The sequence below is a fragment of the Rhineura floridana genome, chromosome 3 (genome assembly GCF_030035675.1).
Source record: "Rhineura floridana isolate rRhiFlo1 chromosome 3, rRhiFlo1.hap2, whole genome shotgun sequence".
Classification (NCBI taxonomy): domain Eukaryota; kingdom Metazoa; phylum Chordata; class Lepidosauria; order Squamata; family Rhineuridae; genus Rhineura; species Rhineura floridana.
The window spans coordinates 75,791,957-75,819,944 of NC_084482.1; the positions used below are offsets into that span (position 1 = coordinate 75,791,957).

Consider the following 27,988-nt stretch of genomic DNA (forward strand, 5'->3'; position numbering starts at 1 on the left):
TCTCAGAAACATCAGAATCCCAACCATACATCCTGACACCCTGCAATCACTGCACCATGCTGTCATTCCATTAAAGGGTGTCAATCATCCAATGTGGAAGTTTTCATAGTGAGCCACGCTAACGGATCAGTCTGTACTTGTTTACCCTATACAAGTTTGGCCCACTTCAGGTCCTGAATGACTACCGTGGATGTTATTTGAAACAAATATCTTTATTTTAGGTGAACTCAGCCATTACACTCCACTCAGGAGTAGTCTTGAGGTTGTCTTATTGCATCACCTTGGAACTGGACTTCGTTTCTATAAACATTCTAATCCCAAGTTAATAATCTTTTTACTTCTGGTTTGTTGCTGACACTGTTGTCGGCAGTCGGCAGAACCCTTTCTAAGCCTGTTGCAGTTTGCATTCCCAAAGAAGCAGTTTGCTGACCAAATATCCATAACTTGAAGCAATGAAGCAAGTCTCTGACACTGTGTCCCTTAGGTTGAAGAAAAGACTTGACTGTGCACTTTGTAAGTGACCACATTAAGACTGACTTTCTGCCATATGAATTTTACATATAATCTGCTTATTTTGTGCTTTATTAATGCTTGGGTCATGTATTTTGCACTTTATTACAGTTTTGGGTATGTATTATGTGCTTTGCAAAAGAAACCCTGGATTCCTAGTGCCTAAAAGCAGAATTACAATAATCCAGTGCTCTGGATTTTAAGCATACAATTCTTTTTCTATATTGCATGTCACAGTGAAATAGCCAAATTTTATTTGCAATCTTGTTTCTGTGTATTCTATTGCTGCTTTGAAACTTTATTTCTAGCTTGTACTTAGGGATGGGGGAGAAATTTGATTTGGCTTGCATTTTCATGCAAACTGACCTAATTCGTACTTCCAGAAACAATAAGTGAACTGAAACACAGCTATCCTTCAGTGTTCTCTCATCTCCTATTTTTCACTGCAGTTAATCAGCCAAAAAAACCTGTTTAAAAATGCAGGTAGCAGTGAAAATAACATACAAAAATGTATTATATCACATGCAAAAATGTGTATCTTAGGCAAAATTCCATAAAAAATGTGTATGCTAGGAGAAATGCACTCTAAAATGCTGATGAATTTTTCTCAGGACTTTTTTTTTAAAAAAATGGCAAACTGATGTGGAAATTTGGCAAAATGAACTTAAACTGGAAAAATGATGAACTGAGAGAAACCAAAATTGACACATTTATCCAGCCTTACTTTTACTTCAATTTCTTATGTTTCAGAGTGTACTTTTTGTATTTGTGTAATCACTAGGGGAACACGTTAGTTAAATTTGTATAAGAGAGCATGAGAAGAGCCCTGCTGGATCAGACCAAAGGCCTGTCTAGTCCAGCATCTCATAATGGCCAGTCAGATGCCCATAGAAAGCTCACAAACAAGATTTTCTATTTCTTTGGCAAAACCACATATACAGCACCTTGGAAGGGGCATGGAATGTCTTTCAAAAGGAAACACCTTTTCCACTACAATAAGCTAAGAGGAAAGGGCATAGCTTTGGCGTTCGGAAATTGTGGTGGCTTGATTGGCTGTAGAGACAGAGGGACTCCAGGAGGGGGCTGGCAGAGAGCCGGCTGCAAAAAAGGAATGGGGCTGTGTCCCGGAGGGTCCTCCAGGAAAACATACCTGACCTGTAATGAGGAAGTCTTGGAACACATGCAGCAGAATCTGACATTGCAAGAAATCCTTGGGCAAACCTCTTTGATTCTGTGTGGGAGTCACTAGGAGCAGCAAAGAGTCTAGAGCTGGTCCTAGTCAGACTTTGCCTTTGAGACTGTGGACAACGTTGCATAGCAAGAAAACAGAATTGTATCCAAGGGCAAGCCTGAACAGCTGGAGATAAATCAAAACCCAGCTAAGACTTACCCAATGGAGTCACTTCAGATTTGCCGTATGCTAATTTGACTTGGAAAGAGTCCGTACAAATTTCACAACAGCCTGGTTCCATTTTCAGAGGCGGAATAAACTTTTCTTCTTTTTTTAGATACACCCAGCAGTTTTGAGGACGATGATTATGATGATGCGGGTGTTGTGACTGCGATGGTTTCTGAAAGTCAGACAACACCGTCGGCTCCTAATGAAAAAAGAAACATGGACAATCAGAAAGGTGCAAAAAATCGCCACAATTCACAGTCTCTTTTTTAGCATGCCTTGATGGTGGTAGTAGTTTGTGCTAAAGCAAAGCTGGTTTTGTTAACCACTGTAGCTGCAATGGTTATTATTGAGTCATTCATGACAGCTTATCAGATTTAAGAACTAAACAGTCAGAATGCCTTGGGAGATTCTGTCTCAGCAAAAGAGTAACAGAGCAGGGATAGAGTACCTGTAGCCCCCCAGGTGTTGTTGGACTCCAGCTCTTATTGTGCCTGATCACTGGTCATGATAGCTGGGGCTGGTGGGAGTTGGAGTCCAACCAGTTTTGGAGGGACACGGGTTCTCCATCCTTGCCTTAGAAGCTCCATGGTAGCCATTCATTGAACTATCATCCGCACATGAATGTATCTGATCCCCTTTTAAAACCAACTAAGATAGTGGGCATCACTACTACTTGTGGCAATGAATTCCACACATTAATCATGCATTATGTGAAATAGTTCTGTTCTTTCTTTCTGTCTTTCCTTTTACAAATCCTGGATTACTTTAAACAAACACAGAATCAGAATGAAGTTATTCAGAGCTTTTGTATTATAGAAGTCCACTTCCTATGACTGTGTGACCATTGTATCGTGAACGTGATCCATTTTTCAGGAGTCTCTAAGTTTAGCTATTACTTTTCAGGACTCATTTTTGCCCTCCCCTTATTTCTGTCTTCTATATTAAACATCACACAATTCTAATAATGTGGGGAAACTGAATAGCCAAATAGGGATATAGTTAATTCTAAATGGGACTGGACTTCTAGAACACTAGGTTATTTCACTCAACATAAGCTTCTGTTTGCCAAGCAGCTAGAGTGAAATGTGAGCTATAGGAAGACTTGGACAAAGCCTGTGCATTAAACTGACACCCTGTGCTTGCAATACAAGAGTACATTTAAATCTCACTCATTGAGCTGCTTTCAAGAACTGAGCTATCCCAATATGGTCTGTAGGGGGATCCCCATCAACTTGCATAGTTGCCCTAGACAGCTGATGAAAGCAGAACGTGGTCAGTGCATTAAGTTAACTGCAAGATCTTACAAATTCTGTTTTAAATGGTTAAAAAAAACCCTTTTCAACTGAAACTGAAGCAACTCATGAGTAAGGAAAGATATGCTCCTTTACTGATTTGTTGAATAGCTGGTGGGTTCCATCATAGGGGGGAGGACAAGCGGAATGATTCTGCATTTTTCATACATATTATTTTTTAAATTTTGTACTTCCGATGTCTGTTTCTAATCTCAAACTCCTGGACTTGCACTGTATAGCCCTCCATCCTAGATGTGGTCCATGGTATTCAAGCATCAATGCCCTTCCTTCTGATCATGTGACAAACAGTTCAAACTGTGGTATGTATTCCAAGTGGCATCTAGATCATGTGCACACTCAGCCTGTAATCACTATCTAGTGAGTGGTCTAAAGATCGTTTGTTTTAAAGTTAAGGGCTTAGGGGGAACTTGCAAGCATAAGCAGGTATCCACAGAAAGAAAGAGCTGACATTGCCCTTCTTCAGGAGGCCCACCTCCTAGCTATTTGAGGAGGACTGCTTGCAAAAAGGTTGGCTGGAACTGGCATTGGGGGCAGGGGACCCCACCAAATCTATGGCAGTAGCAATCCTCTTTCACAGATTCCTAGATGTGACAATAGAGCCCAATATCAGAGACCCCTTTGGGGGGAAGTATATTGATGAGAATAGTTATTTCTTGGTTAACATTTATGCTCAAATGACTGACAGCCCCTTGTTTCTGACACCATTCATGCAAAGGTTGCACAATTAGAGAACACCAGTATCATTTACAGGAGAGGCTTCACTTAAACTTTCACTGAATTAGGGTGTGTACAAAGGGGGGCATCATGTGCTTTACTAGATTAATACAACCAGTGGATGCTGTGGTTCAAAGTTATATGTATTGTATATATCCCCATTCAGAAGGCCGGATCAAGACTCAACTTTTTCTTACATCCATGTTGTTTAGTTGTTGTGTAACCAAATGCACAATTGGGCCCATATTAATTTCAGATCATAGACTGCACTTTGATAAAAATACAGCAAGAGGTTATACTGCAAACAAAGTTACAATAAGAAAAAAAAGATCAGTTAAAACACATTTTTAACATACAGAGTGTGTCAACACCCTGGAAATGCCTCACATTGGAAAGTTAACTCCATCCCCACCATGCAGGAACACAGTCTTCATTTATGTTTGGAGGGTGCAATAACAGAACACTTGGAACACAATAATAAACAGCCAGCAAAGGGAGTGTTCCTCTGGGGCACTTTAAACAGAGGTGACTAATCTGTGTCCCTCCAGATGTTGTTGGAGTCTAACTCTAGTGAGCCCCAGCCAACATGGTCATTAGTCAGGAATGTTGAGAGCTGGAGTCCAGCAACATCTGGACGGTCATAGGTTAGGAAAGCCAATACAAGAGATTACACCATGGGCCTCCCTTCCTCCTCTCCCCCTGCTTACTTTTGTTTTGTGCTACATTAGTGGCAGTAGTGCTGGTGATCTCTCAGCCTGCACCCTCTCTCTGCCTCACTCTGAGGAAGGGCCAAAGGAGTCCTTCCTCAGAGTGAGGCATACTGGGAAAGGCATCCAGGAGAACACCAATGCTGCTGCAGCAGCAGCTAGATATGCTGGTTACAGTTAGTAAAACATTTAAACAGCATTTCTAGCTGCTGCAGCAAACCACAGCATTGGCACATGCAGTCTTGCAGTCATCTGACCCAGAATGGCCCATCCTGAGGAAGGACCTCTAGCCTTTACTCCCTCTTTCCCTCCCTTACTCTGCCTCACCATGTGGATGGGTGGGCAGCTGGTAGCTGCAGCAACAAGGCTGGCAGGTAGCAAGGCAAGAGAGTGGATGAGCAATTCACCAAACCAACTCCGTGCCCATCACCTGAGACAATTGTCCTCCTAGCTCAGCCTTTCCCAACCAGTGTGCCTCCAGAAGTTGTTGGACCACAATTCCCATCTTTCCTGACCATTGGCAATGCTGGTGAGGCTGATGGGAGTTGTGGTCCAACAACATCTGGAGGCACACTGGTTGGGAAAGGCTGTCCTAGCTTATCTCATGAAAGTAAGGCATGGAGGTTAGCCATCACTGTTCTAAATTAGGGGAAAGATTATTTCATATGCGCCAATAATAATAATAATAATAATAATAAAGGAATCCAGACCTAGACAAGCTCCTCCTCAAAAGATGAAGGATCTGTATGCCAAACACCCCTTAGCTCAAAATTACAGTGCCATCCAGAATGAATTTAACTGCTTGCATGCACATATATTGGGAGTCAGGCAAAAAGGCAAGCAAAAACCTTCAAATCCTGCCTCTTTCTTCTAAACAGCAGGAAGAGCTTTGCAGTCCCCTGACACTGTCTGAAATATGTCACACAAATAAACATATGAAAAATGGGAAAGCCTGATAGACAGATCTGTACTGTTAGTTTATTGATTCTGCATGCAAAATTGATTCTGCACATTTTTCTTTTTGTGAAAAGGTATCCAGTTTTTTAATGTTACTTGATCCAAATTGATCTGTTTGTTGTAGTACCAATTTTTTATTTTTAATCCTTCTGTATACTTCTAAGTAAATTTGAATTCCCTCCTGTTGCTGTGTGGCATTATTTGCTGTGTGGCATTATTTGCTTAACAGGTTCTTTTAGGCTAACTGCACTAGGGATATCTCAGACTCCAGGTCTTCTGACTGAGTTGGAATCCTTGGGAGCTTGGTCCAAAACTTCACTCCCTCATAATTGCCAATCTGAAAGAAGCCACCCTTCCAAATCTAAATCACTATCCCTCGCATGATTTAAAGGAAAACTAATGCCCAAATAGGGATCAGATTAAAATGGCAGTTGAAGTTACAAGTGAAGATTCCACCAGTGCAATAGAAGTCAGTTCTGGCTTCAGTGAAGATATCAGTAACAGACTTGAGGTTGCTCGCTTTATACAGCAAAAATAGAAGCTTAGGGCATAGTGGACTCCTACTCACATTCCATATTCTAGGCATGTAGATCTCTGGGGGTACCGTACCTAACATATCTAATGTGCATCTGTTCAGTAGTGCCCCTTTGCACCAGGATAAACATGTTTCTTAATTCCTTCTATATATTCCAGGGGATCCATGCCATATTTGGCTGGACCCTGGCTGACTGGACCAACACAGATATCAGAAGACATATCTTTCTAGCTACTAAATGTTGACCTTCAGGCACTGGAAATACAAGTCCCTGCCAAACCATGAGAGATGAGTGGAATAAGTGTTGATGCAAGTAGTCTCAGAGCAGAAGGCATATATGAGGTGAAGAAATCTGGAAAAATATATATGTGTGGAGTGGTGGGTTCTTGGAGTTGTATATGATCTAGATGCCGCTTGGGACCACAATGATTGCATAAATTTCACCTACAAATCAGAAATGCACTGCATGACACATGCTCTCTCTCTCTCTCTCTCTCTCTCTCTCTCTCTCTCTCTCTCTCTCTCTCTCTTTCTCTCTTTATATATATAAAGGGCATTCCCCATTGGCACCAGTGTAGATTTCCTTCCAATGCAAATTATCCCAATAATCATAAAACACTTAACTGATGCCATTTGCATTTTTAAAAAATCTACACATAAAAGGCAAAGATGCATTTAACATTATGTATAGATTGGTCCTTACATTGGTTACAGAGGGTGGAATCAAACAGGCAGCATGAACGGGGCTGTGGAAGGGAGGCAAAAGGTAGCAATCTAGTGTATGTGGGCTGCAGAGAGAGGCAGCCCTTTACCAAGGAAGCAAGTAGATTTGGGAAAGAATTTGTCTCAGTCCAGAATATTGGCATGCCTAAGGCTGTCTGTCTCTCTCTCCCTTAAATAAACATATTCAATTTGTCTTTGCATTTCTGAATATGGTTAAGGTAGAAAGACACCTTAATCATGAGCATGCATGTCCTTAAAGTCTTGACAAGTAATTCTTGATATTCCTGTCTGCTCTAAAGTCATATGATCCAATTATATTAATATAAATCAATGATTATTTTGTAACAGTTCTGTACCACTCTTCTACAATAGTACCCTGGGCAAAGTAGAAATTAAAACAAATAACAGTAGTAATAAACAAATAACAGAAAATCATTTTTAAAATCATTTAGAAAATCACACATGTTGTTTAAAAAATAAAATTTCTTAAGAACAGCAAAGGAACCATGAGATCGGAGACCTAGATAGTGATAGAATATAAAGAAAAAATACTTTTTAATTATCATTTTTAAAATTAGCTGACAGATAAAATTATATCACACATCTTTAACAGTTATGTAGAAGAGGGAATTTCAGTTCTGGAATTCAAAATACAACTTGGGAGCCTTGTCGTGAATGTTTGCACACACTTGCACATCTGGTCCCTGTCTTTGATGCCCCTTGTTATTCGTTTGAAAAGGAAAGCTAATGATCTCTTCCTTCTAACAGCTTTTTTGAATTGTTGTACATAAAGTCCTTCTACCAATAATCTCTTCCACAGTTCCTCCTGACTCTGACTCTCCACAAAAGAAAAGCACTAGAAGATTTCATGTAGTCGTTCTTTATGTCCTGGTAACAATATGCTGTGTGATGTGGGCAGGACTCCTTTTTGTGATCCTGGTGAAGTGTAAGTGATCCCCTCCAGAAGATGAAACTGAGTCAGTATAAATCAGGCATGTGAAACCTGTGGCCCTCCAGACCAGGTTGGATTTGAACTCCCATCAGCCACTGACAGCATGGCCAATGGTCAGGGATGATGGAGTCCAATAACATCTGAAGGGCCACAGATTGGTTCCCCAGCTCTGGTGAAAATTATATTGTCAGGAACTGGAGGGGTTAGAAATGGGAACTCAGTGCACAGCTGCCCTGTATAGTAAGTTATCGCAGCTGTAGGTTGGAGCTTCTTTCTGGGAAGTCCATTGATTTTCCTCAACCAGCTCTAAAGGCTTCCTGTTCAGACTGGGACTTTGCATGGATGACAATAGTATTTTCTGGCTATACACCCCTTCAACTTTGTCTCCTAGTAAAGTTCCTGGCACCTGGCTTCCACTTGACAGCTGCCAATGACTCAGCTTTGACAGGTATTTTTAACATACAGTCTTTTTAAAACCTGGATTTCTGAAAATATTTAGATTTTTTTTCAAATAGAAAAAAATCTAATTATTTATTTAGAAGCATTTATATACCACCTTCCATGCCAGTCCCAAGTGGCTTACAACCTTAAAAGTCAATCCAGTAGACAAAATGTGAAGCTAATAAAAATGCATTACAATACACACAAATTAAAATACAGCTATCAGTTCAGTAACCAGAACACTTCTGTAGGCTAGGTATCAAATTGTTGCTGCTATCAAATACAATCTACCTCCCAAGCCCCCTTCCCGAATTGGAGGGGGCCAGTGAGAAAGACATCCCAGTGGCCTAGCATCAGCTATCTTCCACTGCATCTGCTGTCACTGTCACTAGAAAGGTCTAAGACAGCCTTTCCCAACCTTTGGGTCCGCAGATGTTGTTCAGCTACAACTCCCATCAGCCCCAGCCAGCATGGCCAATGGTCAGGAATGATGGGAATTGTAGTCCAGAAACATTTAGGGACCCAAAGGTTGGGAAAGGCTGGTCTAAGGAACAAATCCCTTGGCCCAATGAAAGCTTATTCAACATATAGATGAGGGCAATCAGATGATTTGTGAAGACAGGATGGTTCAAATCAAGGTTTGTTTTGACTGGACAACAAAGAGCCTCAATTTTATCTAATTTTCTTTCTTCAGACTCAGGAATATCAGAGGAGCTACAGGCTCTGTCAGAGGAACTACAGACCTTAAACTTCAACCAATCAGAGAAGCTCATGAGAAGTACTGTGACTTTTTAATACATGATGTGCAATTTTAGTTCTCTTGTTGACAAAGACACTGATTTGGATAAGAGTGACAGAAAGGGGGGGGCTGTACTATCTGGCAACATGAGATTTTTCAGCTCTTTCCACAGAGCAGAAAGGCGCTGTAGTCAGATGGGTTATGTATTACCTTACACATAACATCTACTGATTTCATTGCAGCAAGTGTTTGCATATAAAAAGCTAGTACCATCCAGGATATGCGTGTAAGAAGCAAAATAGTCCATCTGTAGCTCTGGATTTCTTGCATTGAGCAAGGTTTGGACAAGGTGGTCTACAAGACTCAATCTATCTCTGTGTTTATGAGGGTGGGGGTAATATGTAGAGGAAGAACTGCTGCACGTGGAAGGAATGGAGCACGTGGTCAAAAACATGCAACACAGCAGTTACTAAAAAGAAATGCCAGAGTGGAGTGTCGGTGAGACTCCGTTATTTCTAGTGCAGCAAGATTAATTTTCACCTATTGTTAGCCTAGCCTTATTGATTCCAGCTTACTGAAGCTGATTTACCCCATTTGCAGATCTGATCCGTCCAGAAGTGAATTTTCTCCCCACAATGTGCACTTCAGCTTCAGGCAATTTGAAGCTTTAGGGAGATGTGAATAAGAATCCATGGTGCTGGGTGTGTCATTGTGGCATCACCATGGACAATCTGAACCCTTATGCACTGTTGAAACAGTAATGTTATTACAGTGAAGCACCAGTGGCAGCCTAAGGGCTCCAGTCCATTGATTTTTTAGTGGGAATTTTGATTTATCTTTCAGTGAGGAAGGACCTGGATTATGTATACACAACACAAAGGATTCTTGAAAGAACTGCTAGCAACAACTTCAGCGAACTACAGGATATCACAAGTGAGGCATCACTGGGACCTGGATTATTTGACTTGGATTATTTGACTTCTGGCTTGATTACTATGGGATCTAAAAACATAAGAGAAATCTCAGATACCTTCAGAAACAGTCAATGGTGCCATTAGAAAGTTAGGAGAGACAAAGAGAATTCCTATTAACACCTTTCCTGTCCAGAGGTCTTAGCTGCTGGACCATGCAGTGAGTAACAAATGAGGAGAGATGTGATTCTGCTCTGAGCAGTTGCAATCCAGCAGACAGGCATGATTTGGGCTTCCGTTTCCTGATCCAGAATAAGGAGAAGGGAAGGTGGCAGAGGGGGGATAGAGGGCTAGCAGGCAATTAGAGATGAAGTTCAGAAACAGAAACCCATGCATGTTGACTTCCACCACCATCATCCAAATGTTATCAGCAAGGTCACCATTGACTGAAGAGTTAATGGCGCACACCTGTGCATGAATGAGTGGAAATCACAGGAACATTTGGGGTCATCTCGACTGTACTGAGGAAGAGTAAGCACCACTCACAGATGCTCTTCCAGCTTTTGTGTACATCTCCATAGTAGGAAATTCCCCAGTCTTCCCCATATCAATGCTCATTCTACTGCTAAATTGTTAGGTTAGGGTTTTCCCTCTAGTGTTTAAGAAGTCATTCAGTGGCAATCCTGAAACATATGCAAGTGATATATTTTGGGTTGCTTTGTTTTTGTTTGTTTATTCAGAGCTTATGCTTTTTACACTTAACAGGTTCAACTGTTTGGCAAAGGAGCCTTTGCATATCAGAACGCAATTGGATTTCCCCCTTATGAAGAGCTAGATGCAGCTCAGATGTTGGGCTTTTTAGTAGCAGGGCCGATAATTAATCTGCTGATTCTTCAGTCAGGGTTTTATAGTAACCAAGGCATCAGAAAAAGAGAGACTGTAGAGGTTTAATCCAAAGCATGGCTCCTACAATTAAGGAAGAAGTTCCATTATGCCTGATGTATAAGGAAGGGGGTGCAACAAGTTGCTGCCCACCTTGACACACTTTGATATTTGGCTGCCCTGCCCTGTCAGAATGTCCTGCCCCCTGGTTGCCAAAGCTGAGTACAGTTGGCCTAGGGTCAAGAGGATTTGGTAGGGAATACTGGCATGGAGAATACTCTGTTCCTGTTGGTCTCCAAAATACTTAAGAAAGGATGGCCCAGGAGGAAGCCTTTGTGTTCAACATGACTTACAGGTCAAAACTGAACCCCAGAACAAATGTACATTCACCTTGTTCATTTGGAAGGCAGATGATGTAAATGTCCTGCCCATTGAGATGCTTACTTGCCAGCTGCCTCCGTGTACTCTGAAGTCTCCAAGTAAGATAAAGTGTTAATAGAGTGTTGTACCACACTTGCTTTATAGCATCCATCTGCAGCAGTGGAAAATCCTCAATCTCTCATTCATGCCCCACCAATTGGAAGACTGAAGGACATAACTGCTATTACATTTCAACAGAGAAGAAAAACTGGACTGATGCTCTGTGGTACTGCATTATTCATAGGGCTCATTTGGTCAGCATTTGGTCTGATAAGGAACAGGTTAGTCCTCCTGCGTCATGATTAAGGACAGATGAATCTGTCAGTTATTGTTCTTCTCTGTTTCTCATTTTTCCAGTCTTTATATTCAATTATCCACATTTCTGCATCAGTGTGTGATTTAAAAAAAAAATCCTCCTTACCTTACAACTCTGCCCATCTATGTGCACAGAAAATAGTAGATCTAGCTGAAAGGCAACACATGGAGATCTGCATTGATGGTTGCAATGCATCATTAATGGAAAGTACTCCAAACAAAGTAAGAGACTGCATAATCTTAGAAGGGGGCATGGCTGGGGTGGGACATGGTGTAACTATCATGAAGGGATCCTGCACTTCTGAATTTGCCACTACACTATTTGGCATGTTTGTATAACAGTCCTCTCCCCCCCCCCCGGCAATGTTTTCTCTTTGCCATTCAAAAGAGGGTTTTCAGTATTGTAGGTTAGTGGCAAGACAAATGTCCTTCCTTTTTTAACCATCTTTAATCAGAAATATGCCCTTCTGAGTTCAGTGCGATTTTGCTCTCTCATTACTCATTAGTGAGGAGAGGGAGGAGGTCTGAGGAGACCTCTGTAATCTGGATTCTGAGGCCTGGAATTGGATCATGGTCAGGAGCTTCACCACTCCTGTTCTAGTAAATTTTTAGGAGTGCAGCTTAAATAAATATTGTTTTTGTTATGTGCCTCCAAGTCGACTGTGACTTATGGCGACCCTATGAATCAGCGACCTCCAAGATCATCTGTCATGAACCACCCTGTTCAGATCTTGTAAGTTCAGGTCTGTGGCTTCCTTGATGGAATCAATCCATCTCTTGTTTTGCTTTCCTCTTTTTCTACTTCCTTCTGTTTTTCCCAGCATCATTGTCTTTTCTAATGAACCATGTCTTCTCATTGTGTGCAAAGTATGATAACCTCAGTTTCATCATTTTAGCTTCTAGTGATAGTTCTGGTTTAACTTGTTCTAACACCCAATTATTTGTCTTTTTCGCAGTCCATAGCATGCACAAAGCTCTCATCCAACACCACATTTCAAATGAGTTGATTTTTCTCTTATCTGCTTTTTTCACTGTCCAACTTTCACATCCATACATAGAGATCGGAAATACCATGGTCTGAATGATCCTGACTTTCGTGTTCAGTGATACATCTTTGCATTTGAGGACCTTTTCTAGTTCTCTCATAGCTGCCCTCCCCAGTCCTAACCTTCTTCTGATTTCTTGACTGTTGTCTCCATTTTGTTTAATGACTGTGCCGAGGTACTGATAATCCTTGACAAGTTCAATGTCCTCATTGTCAACTGTAAAGTTACATAAATCTTTTGTTGTCATTACTTTAGTCTTTTTGACATTCAGCTGTAGTCCTGCTTTTGTGCTTTCCTCTTTAACTTTCATCAGCATTCGTTTCAAATCATTACTGGTTTCTGCTAAGAGTATGGTATCGTCTGCATATCTTAAATTATTGATATTTCTCCCTCCAGTTTTCACACCTCCTTCATCTTGGTCCAATCCTGCTTTCCGTATGATATGTTCTGCGTATAGATTAAATAAATAGGGTGATAAAATACACCCCTGTCTCACACCCTTTCTGATGGGGAACCAGTCAGTTTCTCCATATTCTGTCCTTACAATAGCCTCTTGTCCAGAGTATAGGTTGTGCACCAGGACAACTAGATGCTGTGGCACCCCCATTTCTTTTAAAGCATTCCATAGTTTTTCATGATCTACACAGTCAAAGACTTTGCTGTAATCTATCCAACGTATGTTTGCGATATGATCTCTGGTGCCTCTTCCCTTTCTAAATCCAGCTTTGACATCTGGCATTTGTCGCTCCATATATGGTAAGAGCCTTTGTTGTAGAATCTTGAGCATTACTTTACTTGCATGGGATATTAAGGCAATAGTTTGATAATTACTGCATTCCCTGGGATCCCCTTTCTTTGGAATTGGGATGTATATTGAACATTTCCAGTCTGTGGGCCATTGTTTAGTTTTCCATATTTCTTGACAGATTTTCATCAAAATTTGGACAGATTCAGTCTCAGTAGCAGCTTGTAGCAACTCTATTGGTATGCCATTTGTTTGTGGTGATTTGTTTCTTCCAAGTATTTTAAGAGCAGTTTTCACCTCGCATTCTAAAACTTCTGGTTCTTCATCATATGTTTCCTCCGTGAATGAGTCTGTCATCTGGGCATCTCTTTTATAGAGTTCTTCAGTGTATTGCTTCCATCTTCCTTTTATTTCATCTCGGTCAGTCAGTGTGTTCCCCTGTTGATTATTCAACATCCCTACTCTTGGTTTAAATTTCCCTTTCATTTCTCTAATCTTTTGGAACAGGGCTCTTGTTCTACCCTTTTTGTTGTCATCTTCTATTTCTATACAGTAGCTATTGTAATAGTTCTCTTTGTCCCTACGTACTAGTCGCTGTATTGTTGCATTTAGGGTTCTGACTGTGTTTCTACCTCCTTTCGCTTTTGCTTTCCTTCTCTCTTTAACCATTTTAAGAGTTTCTTCAGTCATCCATTGAGGTCTTTCTCTCTTTTTAACTAGAGGTTTTGTCTTTTTGCATTCTTCCATAATAACGTCTCTGACTTCATTCCATAGTTCTTCTGGTTCTCTGTCAACTAAGTTTAGAGCCTCAAACCTGTTCCTTATTTGATCTTTATATTCTTCTGGGATGTTATTTAAATTGTATTTTGGCATTATGATTGCTTTGTTGGTCTTCTTTAGCTTTACTCTGATTTTCGATACAACCAGTTCACAATCTGTGCCACAGTCTGCTCCTGGTCTTGTTTTCGCAGAAAGTATGGAACTTCTCTATCTTCTGCTACCAATTATAAAATCAATTTGATTCCTATATTGACCATTTGGTGATGTCCATGTGTACAGTCGTCTTTTCGGTTGCTCAAAAAATGTGTTCGCAAGAAACAAATTATTGGCTTCACAGAATTCAATAAGTCTTTTTCCTGCTTCATTTCTGTCTCCTAGGCCCCATTTCCCCACAATTCCTAATTCTTCTCTGTTCCCTACTTTTGCATTCCAATCCCCCATGATTATCAGCATGTCTTGTTTTGGTGTGTGATCAATTTCTTCCTGTACTTCTGCGTAAAATCTCTCCACTTCCTCTTCTTCTGCGTTTCCTGTCGGAGCATAGACTTGGATGATGGTTATGTTAATAGGTTTCCCATTTAATCTCATTGATATAACTCGCTCAGACCTTGCATTGTAGCTCCTAATTGTGTTTGCTACATCACTTCTCACTATTAAAGCAACCCCATTTCTTCTTAATTTCTCATTTCCTGCATAAAATAGTTTGTAGTTGCCTGATTGAAAATGTCCCATTCCCATCCATTTTAGTTCGCTCACACCAAGTATTGTAATGTTGATGTGTTCCATTTCTTGCTTGACAATTTCTAACTTTCCCTGGTTCATGCTGCTCACATTCCATGTTCCTATTGTGGTCGTTGTACAACTCCAGACTCTCCTTTTGCATCTGTGCGCATCAGCCTCTGGGCTTCCTTTCTACTTTGACCCAGCTGCGTCATTAGTCACAGCGCTACTTGTCCTTGTCCTTTGTTCTTCCCCAGTATTTATATTAAATAAATATGATCTGTTACATTAGCTTCTTTTTCATCCCAGGGTTTCCTGAGAGATAACATCGATAACACCATGACATACTGGCTGGGTGTGGTTCATATTGAAAGTGAGGGGAAATGGAGATGGAGAGAAGGTGATTTGATTGTATCTACAGCGTGAGTACATTTTGATTTATTTTTTCAAAATTAGTTTCATGATGCACAAGAGTAATCAGTTTTCAGTATAATGCAATAATCGGACTCTAGGGTTATAACATAACCAGGTTTTTAGATTTTAATATCATGATTTAGCTAGGCTAGGAGAGGAGTCTTGTGGTGATTTTCAGACCTTGAGGCGGCAGGGGCTGGGCATGGAGAGACACAGGAGACTTTTCCCCTTCTCTGTAGTACTGCATGACTCAGGTTTGGGACTGGTCGCCAGCCACAAACCAGAACATTTTGTATAGGAAGGTGGGGTTGTTCTAGAGAGCTGGAAAAGAAAACGGCATCATTTTTCTGTATAACATAGGGTTGGAAGTTTCCTAACCTTGTAGTGCTTACCACCACTCCAACCAAAATTCCATCTTCTCTAGTGTTAGGGGCTTTAGCAGACCAACTCTCTTTCTCTCCCTTGCCTTTTCTCTTTCTCTCTATTCAACTTGTACCCTAACTTTCTGCGTTTTGCTTGCTCACAGCCATAGTCTGACCTATACAACCTGACCAATTTCTACCTTCCTTTAGACCCTTCCCACCCTCTATCAAGCAGGCCAGAAAGTAGAGGAGACAGAAAAAAGTTTCTGTAATAATTTTTTTATATATTGTAAACATTTTAGGGAGGGCCAGAAAATTATGGAGGGGGTGGCCCCCATAGCCCCCCCCCGGCTACAGGCCTGCTACCAGGGTTGAAATGAGCACTGCCTGTAGAGGACTGTGACGCTCTTCCCTGGCTCTCCCTGTCAGGTTCCTACCTGCTCGTGGCTACTGCTTTTCACTAGGCACCACCAGGGACTCCACCAGTCCGGACTGTCCTTTTTTATGGTTTCTCTCTCCACTCTAGCACAGATCTCAATAGATCCCCCTGCTAGGCAGCACCACCAGTCACGTTCTACAACCAATGTTCCCAGAGACCTTGCCTGAGTCTCTCTATCCGGTTACATTCATGACTGCGTGCCTATGCTGTTCCCAACCCCCTTGTATCAATGCAGATAAATCATAACTCGGGGTTGCTCTGGATACTTATAATGTTATCTTCTCTTCACTGCTGCCACCATTTGTTACTGTTTCCCTTCAGCCTTGGTTATTACCTTACCCTCCCTTCTGGTATGTATATCCCCCAGCCAAGGATCAGGCCTTCGGTAAACCAAAATAGTATTTATTAAATAACATTAATAACAAGATAACTTTGATAATGATCTACAAGCTTATGGTTTCATCTGTTACTGTGATATTTGACTTATTACTAATCCGAACTCCACCTCCCTCTTTCTCCACACTCTCCTGACATACACCAACTCACACCCACCTCCAAACTCCACCAAAACAACCCACTCACGTCCACCCAGATTCAACTGTCATCCTTCCATTTATACTCTCAGCCATCCAAACACTCAGCCAATCATCCAGCATTCTACTGCTCATTTACTCCCCCCTCCTCTTTATTTATTTATTTATTTATTTCATTTCATTTCTAGACCGCCCATAGCTAATAGCTCTCTGGGCGGTGTACAAAAACGAGATTAAAATACAATATAGAATAAAATCAGTAACAAAGGAACACATTAAACTAAAAACATTAAACATAAAGCATTAAACATTAAAATGCCTGGGAGTATAGCCAGGTCTTAACCTGGCGCCTAAAAGAAAGAACCGTAGGCGCCAGGCGTATTTCCTCCGGTAAGCTGTTCTATAATTCGGGGGCCACCACAGAAAAGGCCCTAGATCTAGTAACAGTCCTCCGGGCATCCTGGTGAGTTGGTACCCGGAGGAGGGCCTTAGATACTGAACGAAGTGAACGGGTAGGTTCATAGCGGGAGAGGCGTTCCACAAGGTATTGCGGTCCCACACTCTTTCATTCCACTTACCATGTATCTTCTATACAAACAGCACTTACCATATATACATTAATACAGGAACATCACAAGGACGATAAAGAAATAGAAGATTATAGCATAGAGTAGCACTTTGTCTCCTGTTCCCCGAACAAAAGGTAGCAGCAAAGATAGGAGTTCCTATCTGTAGCATTCAGTGTAAATTCAGAAAGCCCTTCTCTGGGCAATGGCCTGGCTTTTATGTCATGCTAAACCAAACTATGGCTTAGCATGAACACGCGAGCCTGCAGGCTCCAAAGAGGAGACTGCAGCTGCTTTGCTCCTTCCCAGTTGTTCTGCTGCTGTGTTGTGCTATGGTGAGCTAAGTCACGGCTTATGTCAGTCTCTGTCCACCGAGTGAAATAGGTTATGGCTTTAGTAATATAATTAGCAGATAACAGCCAGCAGCCAGGCTGTAAATCTGTCAGGCTTGAGTTGAGGCAAAGAGGCAGTGTAAATACTGGGTGGGAAGAACCAAGAGAGTGAAGAACAGACGAGTCCTGGGGGAGTCCAAAGTCAAGGTAGCGGAGATCTGATGAGGCAGGGTAGGGTCAAAGACACAGGATCACAAGCTGGGCTGGCTACAAGGAGTCGCGAAAGGCCGACGTTGTTTCCAGCAAGAACCCCAAGCCACTCACAGCCTTTGAAGCTCCCCTCCCTGGTTCAGGTTCTAGCAATCAGCCCTCCGACTCCTGGGAACTTGTGCAGCAGTCTTAAACGGCCAGAACGCCTGCGTTGCTGTGCTACTTGCAGGCTTCTTTGCTCTGCAGGGAGCAGAGGGGCCTCCTGTTTACTCTCTGAGTCTGACTGAGGGGCTCCAGCTGTGTCCTGAACATCTTCCAGTGATGGGAGGTCTGGCGCTGCATCTTGGGTGAGTCTGCTTGTTCCCTCTCTTGGGTCTGCTGTGCCAATCCACTGCTCCTCATCCTCCTCTGAGGACTCATCCAAGGGAGGCATGACAGCTTAGTTTATATTGTTGTCTGAACTTGGGCTCATGGTTTTGCTTTCCTTGACCAGTAATGAGTCATAAACCATAGGACAACTCATAGTTAGTATGGAGAGAGCTTGACCATGATCCCACGTTTGGATAACATGCGAAGCCAATCCATGGCTTGGCTCAGTACAGCACAGTAACAGATTGGGAAGGAGCAAAGTGGAGCCCACGCTAAGCCATGGTTTAGCATGACATGAAAAACAGACCATAGAGATGAATTACTCTGGTGTTTTCGTATCCCTATGCCCTCAATATTCCACAGGTCCTTGCTAGGCTTGTTTTTTTTTAATGTACAAACTTATATACTGCTTCTTAGCTAGGGAATCCTCTGTGTGTGTAGAAACCACTACTTCATTTTCCATATGCGTTGGCACTTAAACTACCTAGTAAAATATGAGGATACGGATGGCAGTTCCGTCAACATCTGGTGAGCTCAATACAGTAAAAAAAAAATTCAGTTTTTTTCTTACATTCTAACAGTTGTTTGAAAATGGATAACTATTCAAATAAAGGAAGAAGCTAAGGGTTTTTTTTGAGAGCATTGAATGTTGGAAGCAACCACCATTGTATTTTACTAATATATTATAGCAGAAGTGTCATTTAATACTGTGTTTCTTCCTTAACTAATCTTTCATTCAAAACTTCCTCAGATTAAGTTTGAAAATCTTCCTATACATGTGAGCGCATGCACGCTCATGGACACATGCACCCCTCTTAATTTAATTCATTGAATTTAAAGTATTCATCTCAGGGCTTGGCAAGTTTAAAAGCCATTCCTCATGGAATAGGCTATTTGATGGTTATATGCTGATGATAACAAGTATTCCTTTCCTGACCTCTGATCCTTTGTTTAGTTTTTGGGATGTAGGAGAACCACAGACGGATGATGAAAAGAACTGCGGCATCATGCACCCCAACGGAACATGGGCTTCTGCAGTGTGTTCCCTTCCCTATCAATGGATTTGTAAAAAGAAGCTGATCTGTTGAGACACCTTGTGGGACAGGATTGCATACAAGCTGGGATGCTTCCCTTCTCCCCACCCGCTCCTGATCCTGGAATGCACGGCAGCTGTCGGACAGACAGATGGAAGATGAAAGCTTTTCTTATTGCAAGGTCCTTAAATATTTTTATGTGCGATACATAGCCCTGCATCAGCTCATTGTGTGACAAGTGAAATGATTGTCTCTCATACATAGGTACTCACGTTCCTAGAACCTCCCTGTCAGACACGTGGGTGAGGGAGAGATCAGACCCACTGACAGGGATCAGACAGATCGCTGAAACATGCTTGGCCCTCCTAAGCATGTAGCAAACACTCCTTACAGCATATCAGATGTTGGTGATTTGCTCCTTACATTTCAAGAGTGATTATCCACTTCCATTTGGTGGTCTTTTTATATCAGATTTAGGTTGCTCAATGGCATGGAAGCTGCTTCTCATACAGTTCTATTTTACGTGGCAATTTCAAGTGCAACACATGTATTAGTTAGGGAGCAGGGAGAACTAAGCAACAAAATACTAAGCTTTGAATACTGGAAAAATGTAGTTGCCTTGCAAGCAAAGCACCAACTGGGAGAATGATTGTTGGGGGCCATCTGCAGTGGATGTGCTAACTGGAAAAACAATGGTGCACCCCCAAGAACCCCCCTTCTTCAGGCTAGATCTAAAGCGTTACTGATGTTAAGCATTATGATATTCTTCCTTATGCATGTATGCATTTCTTCTGGAAAAGTATGTCAAGGTAGTTTAAGCTTCCACTGCCGCAAAGGAGATTACCATCACAGTATACCCATAGGCACTGTTTGCATATGTGTTCCCATAACTGAAAAAGTCAGCAGAAATATTATAGGGAGAGTCAGAACGAAAAGGAGGCTGTACTGTGCTAGGTGCTGTATGTTCACTCTTATTTCAAAGGCTAGCGTACAAGAAGTAGACTTTTATTTTATTTTTTAGAGAAGGGATATGGAAGCATTTTAAGCTGGAAGGCCAGGTCACATTGTGCCCAACCCTCCACGGGCCACATTTGACAGATGGGCTGGGCTGATCACCTATCAATCACCTGATGTCATATGACATCAGCTGGATCCAACCTGGGCCAAAAGCAACATGGCTTGCATTTGAGTGGCAAATGTAAACCATGCCATATGCAAGGCACACTTGCAAAAGGAACAGTTGGGAGATTTAGAGTGCACTCCTGGTTGTTCCTATGCAAGTGCAGCTTCCATATGGTGCTGTTTAAATTTGGTACCAAATGTAAGGGGTACTGTTTTTGGCAGACATCCAAACCACTTGAGAGCTCTTGGGTGGGTTTGATCCCATACTCTAGGACTCCTGATTGTTCCTTTGCAGCCATGGATTTACCTGTCCAATGCCTGATGTCATATGACATCAGGTGAATGACAGGCAAGCACAGCCAGAGAAAATTGGGAGACCTGGTGGGCCTAGTTTGGCCCATGAGCCAGAGGTTCCCTACCCACATTTTAGAGGAACTACAGCTAGAAGCAATAATTAATATTGAGAGTGTATGTGAAATTTGGTTGAGTTAAGCATATGTATCAATCTTTCCTTTGCATAGGTAGCAGTCACATGGTATGCCCACTGCTGATATTTTCAAGAGAGAAAATGCACATTTTTACTTTTGCAAACAACTTAACCTTTTGCATAGTCCCCAAAGGAAAATATGCAAGTTACCTTGATTGCCTTGTAATTTGGCTTTGCTCAGTTTTATTTCATTTATTGTGTGTGTGTGTGCTTCTGAAATTGTTTCCTCCTTAATGGTATAATTCAATAGTTCACTGATTACAGTTTTACATTGGATCTGTCATTTTACATTGAATAAAAATGTACATTGTAACAATCTACCTTGATGTAATTTTGCTTTGAAGAATGATCTTCATTTTCTTAGCTAATGAAAGATAACCATGTCCATGTAATCCAAAGTTTAAGGCAGCAATCCTATACCTGCTTACCCCAATGAACTCAGTGGGACTTACTTCTAAGCACACATGTATGGGATTGCACTTTTGTTACTAAGATGACAACACAGTTGGCTTACCCCTGTGACAGAAGGACATGAGTATTGTCTTCAGATTTCTGTTCTAAAGCCCTACGGCACATTGTACAATGGTGGGAACTGCAACACAATCCTCAACCGCTCATTGCTGGGCTTGTTTTAACTAATTGTGTGGGATAAAAAAAAACAGCGGGGCAAAAATATAGGCAAGCATATGTTTGTAAGTTGTATGCTTGATTGCTGGGTTACATAACCAGGCCCTTGCACAAATAAATAAAAATCCAGATGCTTGGATCCAAATGTTCATGTTAGATATTGCATAGATTTTACAAATCCATTGATTGACTTGCATAGTCACGTCTCTGGAATGCACATCAGAAGTGCCCTGCTGGGAGAGAGCAAAGGGTCCATCTAGCCCAGCATTTTTCCAACAGTGGCCACCTACATGTCCCCTGGAAGCACACCGGCCGTGGGCCATGATGAAGGCAATAGTTCTCCCCCATTGCCTGTCCCCATCATCTGAGCCTGAATCATGGCATTTCGCTATCGTTTCAAATGGATTAGAGGAACAAATTCACTGCCTAATTGGGTGAATTATATCTTCTCTCTTCTTGTCTTAAGCTGCTTGAACTTATTGTGTAATATCTTCATGACCTTGCTCCTTTACCTCTCCTCCTATCTCTATGTACTGCCCTTTGCTCTATTATCACAAACCTTTTAGGTAAGACTAAGGTTACCATCTCTGTTCCCCACTTATAGCCCCTTTCCCCCCCATTACATTCTGCTTTCTATTACTAGAATACCTTCTGACCTGACAGCCCGCTGCTTTCTTCTGTCTCTGCTTTCAAGTGACTTCTCAAGACTGCACTGCTTTGCATTCAGCCTTTCTCTGGCGGACCCCCGACTCCCTTCCCCTCCCCGTCTAAAATGGTCAGTTTGAACACTTACAGACAGAACTTGTTTTTGCACAGTGCCTAAAGATTATTCATAAAGGTGTTTTCAATTCTTGCCCCAGCATGCACAACAGTTTTGGCTTTCTGGTGTAGTGAGGGGGGGATACACTCACACTACAGGAACCTTTTGGGCCATACCAAAAGGAGACATGATAGTGTCCTGTGGGGGAGGGGGAGAAAGGGCTTACTCAGCGGTGACAGCTTGACTGTGGAATGCTCTCACCAGGAAGGTGGGCTTGGCATTACCTTGATGTCATTTTGGTGCCAGGAAAATGCCCTTCTAAATTTCCCCCCACGCTTTTAAATCCTTTGCACGTTGCTTTGTTTTGCTGCTTGATGTTTGTTTTTCATTCTGACAACTGCTTTTATCCTGCCTTTTTATGTTGTGCAGCGTTTAATCTTTGTTCTAATTTGCTTTATTGTAAGGTTAACTATTTGTCAGCCTGCCCTGGGAACTAGTTGAAGGATGGGGTATAAATCAGATAAATAAATAAATATTCTCTGCTTCACCACTCATAGTGTGAGTCCTTTTTAATTCATTGGGGCTTACTCCCAGGCAAGTGGAGTTAGGATTGCAGCCTTGGCATGTCTTCCTCTCCTCCTTTTCTCTTTTAGGTCTGTGAATGCTGTACACCCATTCTTTCTAGCACTGGGTGGAGAGGGGGACTCATGTAAAGGCAAAGGTAGCCCTGCCCACTTCACATTATGTAGGAAACTTAACATGGCGAGCAGTGTATTATTTCCATAGGAATGGGCCTCTGTCTAGAGCAGGAGTAGCCAATGTGGTGCCTTCCAGATGTTGTTGGGCTCCCATTAGCTCCACAAAGCATGGCTTATGGCTTGGGATGATGGGAGTTGTAGTCCAACATCTGGAGGGCACCATATTGGCTACCAATGGTCTCTAGAGCAATCCAAACTTTCCAGAAGTAATACTACAGTAGCGGCTACACTCAGGAGCTGGCTCATGGATAATGTTTGGACACTGGAGAAGTTTAGACAATGTTTTGTAACGAAGCATATTGAAAACGATGAAGCCGCACATCTAGCAGAAAATGTAGTAACGCTGCCATCTAGTGGCTGATGTTTTTAAAAACAAAAACAACGTCCCCTCACCCCAAGATTCCCAATCCAATTCCTGGTTGGGTTACACACACACACTTAAACAATGGGCTCTGCTCACAACGGTAGAGGATTGCCAACATGCAGGAACACCTTTAAGTTATGGTGATACCTCAAATGGTTATGATCATTCACTCATCCTTGTTGCAAGCTGCTACAGAACTAGGTGGATAACATCCATGCTGGTTTTGTCCTCCCCAGCTCCTCAAACTGGGCCTCAGTTCCCACTGATATTTTGGGTATTAGACCAGAATTTTAATGGACCTGAAAGAACACCCAGTTCAAGATATATCTAACCTATCTTCTTTTCAAGTGGTGACATCACAATATAGCCCCCCCCCAGCAATAAGGAATAATGGGTCAAAGCTAGAACTTTCCATGGAAGTTTGGCTGACCATATCAACTACCATTACCTATTATCAACTCTCCTTCTTTACTAATGTACAGGATCACCCAAGACTGCAAATCAGGGAGCAATCTGGTCTGTAGTTTTAGATTTACCACTGTAGTGGGAGAAGGTAATCCGAATTTATCCTGCTCATCATGCCTATGCTGGTCCTATCATCTCCACCCTACCTCAGCTGCCCTATACCAGGTCAGGCTGTTTGTCCATCTAGCCTTGTACCATTTTCTCTTGGCTAGCAACAGCTCTTCAAGGACCCTCGGAGAGAGATCTTTCCTATCCTCTGTTACCTGATCCTGGTCCATCTGGTCCAATATTGTCTAAGGGGCAGTGGCTATGCAGAGCCTTGGGCAAGTGCATTTCACATCACCTGCTAAACTGATCCCCTTTCAAGTAGAAGTGTGAGGGACTGGGACCATCTGCATTTGAAGCATGTCTTCTACCATTCAACTATAGTCCTTCCCTCTGCATCTGGGAATTTAAAAGAAGAGAGATGATTGCAACCTAGCGATGATATTGCCATCATTACACGCCTTCTACTGCTTGCTGCCTATGCCTGGGAAAGATTCCCTTCAGCCTTCATTAAGGTACTTCGGTCTCCTTCAAATTCTTCTTCCAGACCCTTCTCTTTTACAAAGCCTTCCCTGCAGAGACACACTTACTGTTCTACCAGTTTCAGTATATCTCTTTTCCGAAAATGGGGGCACACGATACTAGTCAACCCCCACCCCTTTTTACAGTAAAACCTGGTGGGAGCAGCTTGAGTGGGTTTTCTTTTAATTCGCTTCAAAGAGATTTTGCAAACGATTGGCAGATCAACCCATTGCCCCTCCAGGTATGGCCAATGGAAACACTTTGCTGTGGGCAACTAGTGTACTCACCGCCTGTGTGTTACTTTTGCGTGCTGCATGGCATCCAACTCGCTATTGGTCCTCTGTAAAATGTTTAGTGTAGTATGGATTGTGCATAGTGAGGTGGTAGGCACTATCTTGAGAGGTAGACAGAGAGAAACACCAGAGGGAGAAGAATAAGAGTATGGAATAGAAGGGAAGAGAAGAGAAGAGACAGGGAGAGAGAGAGAGAGAGAGAGAGAGAGAGAGAGAGAGAGAGAGGAGGGAGAAGTGATGGAAGAGACAGGTGACAAGTGATTAATGGTAGTGGCTATGGGAGCTGATTACATGGCTATGGGGCATGTTTGGATGGCTGGTCTGTCTTATTACTTTATGAAAAGCAATTTCTAAAGAAACATTCCGTTAGACAGAATGCATTTCCCCTAAAAATGGTTCAGAAGGAGACTACTCTGGGTTCACCTTTTAATTTTTACCCCAACCAGTGCTTCAAGCAGTAGCACAGGAGCTCTTGTGCCACCGTTTGGGTATTTGCAAGAGACAGGTGGAGTTGCACATTTCTTTCTGACTAAGCTTACCTTCCGCAGCAACTAAAGATTCCACTCCTGGAATGGATTAATCTGGCCCAAATACATTGTTTTATTATGAGTGCAATTCCTTAAGTTTATCTTGTGGCAAACGGGGCAAGTATAGCTCCATTTCCCAGCAGGCTGTTCATTGAAGCGACAGCTGACAAGCTGCTGATACTTGCTCACTGTTATTGTTTACCCAGCCAGGATGCCTGGCAGGCAGAACCTTTGATCCAGGACTACAAAACAGGCTTTTCTGCACACTGGCCAATAGATGATTGAGGGCCTCTTACAACTCCATGGTCCATATTCACAAGATGGGTTGGAACAAGCAGTTGATTAAGTAAAACTAAGTGCTTTATAACTGGCCCACAAAACTGCTTAATGAAGGTGATCTCTGCTTTTAAGCATAATTGAGATAATATATGTACCAGTGGCTGTTTAAAGGTGGCACTAGAGCTCACCACAAGTGTTTACAACTGGTGTCTGCATTGGGCGGGGGGGTAAGTAACAATTTCCCTAATTTGTCCTCTTTGCTTCTCTCTCTCCTCCTGCATGTGTAGTCTCTGGTACACATGGAGAAGAAGAAAGAATCCAAGTGAAGTTGGGGTTGGGAGGATAAATTAGGAAAATGACACATCGGGACAGGGTAATCAGACACCTCTGTCCCAACCTAATTGGCATTGGCACAATAGAAGACAAGAAAAATGGCTGAGCAAAGGGCATGATGATTACCTGTCCTCTTCTGGTGTTACCTTCTAGAAATTCCACCCCCGTCCTTGCACAAAGGGACAGGGTAAAATCCAGAGTGCATCAGTGAGAAAAAGCTCCAAGAGACATGTGGGTCCTGACTGGCCATCCAGAGTCAGTTGAGTGAGATTCAATGGGATCTAGCAGATTACTCCTACTATTCACCCAGCTAAGGCTGCTTCAGAAGAAGAATGTGACACTCTCTGTTATTTCTTCCCTTTCCCTGTCCTCTTGGGATCATGAGGCAAAACTTTGTCAGTTCTCTGGAAGCTGTGGAAATAAGCTCTTGTTTGGTTTCTCTGCAGTCTGCCCATGAATATGTGGCATTGGCAACAGTTAGTTAAAAAAAAAAAAGCTAAGACACAGGGTTGCCCAGTCCTATCAATGACAGAATTAATTCTGCTCCACTTCTTCCCAAGAATCAAGACAAAAGTTACCTGGAAATAGTAAAGACGACAGTTTTCCAGCACAAAGATATGTTGTGGAAGAAAACAAAGCTTCAGATTGTTTTTAGATCAGACCTATCAGAGGCACCTTTATTTTGGGAGCAAAGTTCAAACAGCTGTTTGGAGAGAACGTCAGACTGACATGGAAATACCATGAATGCCCAAAGCTCTCTGCTTCTTCATTTTTACAGCATACATTTATATGGTTCCTTAAAGTACAGGTAACCCAAATTACAGTATGTCATCAATTTAGCATGTCATCTTGACATGTATCTACTGTCTTTTACATAGAATCGAGAAAATTAAACATTAATCAGGGTAAACACTTAGCAGTTTAAAGTCTAAGGGTTACATACACAATGCTTGCAAATGTTTTCCTAACCTGTTTGCTCTTCTCTTGTTTGCATTACAGCATCAGCATTTTTCTCAGAACATCTTTTTAGCTTTCCCTCTTAGAACATTAGATAGAAACATTTTACCCATCATTCTTTGCACTCACAAATCTGAACCAAAGTTAAGGCCTAGCTTTTGTTACTTCCACATTCCTTCCTTTGGAACTCTTAGCTCCACTTCAAATTTGCATATTCATTACTTCATATATTTCTTGTTTCCCCATTTTCTCTCCTTTCTTTATTTCTGCATACATATTATATACCTGTCTCTTCTGTTCCAGGTGAAAGCCTTTTTGTATAGTTGAAATTGATTTATTAATACAACGTCTGCGACAAGCAATTAATTGGACACTAACATATTTGTTGTTGTTGTTGTTGTTGTTATGTGCCTTCAAGTAGATTACAATTTATGGCAACCCTATGAATCAGTGACCTCCAAGAGCATGTCATGAACCACCCTGTTCAGATCTTGTAAGTTCAGGTCTGTGGCTTCCTTTATGGCATCAATAGAAAAATCAAAACACCAAGAAACAGAATTTCACAATATAAGAAATTCATACCTCATTTACCCAATCTCTTTTTTAGCCATCCCAATAAATCCCAATTCTATTCTTCATTTTCATGAAGTTTAACTATTTGATTCTGGATTAAGTTAGTCTGTTTAAAGATTGCATTTGTATTATTGGGTATGAAAACATAACATTCCTTTCCAATCAAGGTACACACCTCCCTTTTCAGCTAGGATTGCTGTTCTATTTTGTAAAACCATTTGTCAAATAATACCCATTCCAGCAGTAAGAGCTTCAAACCCTGCTGTGGTTGCATTTGCAACTTCTTCCATGACTCCAGCTATTCTTTTAATTTTTCTCATAGCAGAGGCTACTCCTAATCCTGGAAAAGTAACACCAAAAATCCTTAGGTGTCAGTTATCCAGTCTCTCATGGTACTCCAGAGTGGCTACATTACAGGTTCCTCTCCATCCTGGTGGCAAATATTCAAATGCTCTCAATCCACATACAAAATAGCAATCGGGTAGAGCCATAATTCCAGTCCTGGAATAGCGGACTGACATCCAACAGGCATAATATCCATTTATTCCTGCTTTTACTAGACTATGCCCATGTAACCAAGAACCAGCCACCCATGCTTCTTTCACTTAAAATTGACACAGCAATTACTTGTACCAATTAAAAAAGTTCCATTACATGTCCAACAATAGGTTCCACTTACACGTTTAGGAAGGAATATATAGTCTACTCGCCCTGCTCTGGACGCATTAGGGATATCAGGCCTCCGAGGATAATAAGCAGCCAGATGATTTAGACCCAATAAGGGCCAAGGCATTGTAGGAACTAAAGA

General features: G+C 41.8%; 1 protein-coding gene across 6 annotated transcripts in view; it reads left to right on the top strand.

Annotated features, from left to right (window-relative positions):
• LOC133380095 (CD209 antigen-like protein E) overlaps nt 1-20,995 on the top strand; it is a 36,888-nt gene extending 15,893 nt beyond the window's left edge. For 3 of the 6 annotated variants that reach the window (XM_061616667.1, XM_061616669.1, XM_061616672.1), the window contains 8 exons: nt 2,019-2,141; nt 3,441-3,521; nt 7,679-7,804; nt 8,946-9,029; nt 9,834-9,923; nt 11,309-11,484; nt 15,119-15,231; nt 18,990-20,995. In XM_061616667.1, coding sequence (XP_061472651.1) covers nt 2,019-2,141; nt 3,441-3,521; nt 7,679-7,804; nt 8,946-9,029; nt 9,834-9,923; nt 11,309-11,484; nt 15,119-15,231; nt 18,990-19,122 — 926 coding nt within the window. In that variant the 3' untranslated portion in view covers nt 19,123-20,995. Of the gene's footprint in view, nt 1-360; nt 514-2,018; nt 2,142-3,440; nt 3,522-7,678; nt 7,805-8,945; nt 9,030-9,833; nt 9,924-11,308; nt 11,485-15,118; nt 15,232-18,989 lie in introns of those variants that run through there. The other 3 variants (XM_061616670.1, XM_061616671.1, XM_061616673.1) reach the window with 3 other exon arrangements.
• Nucleotides 20,996-27,988: the final 6,993 nt, after the last annotated feature.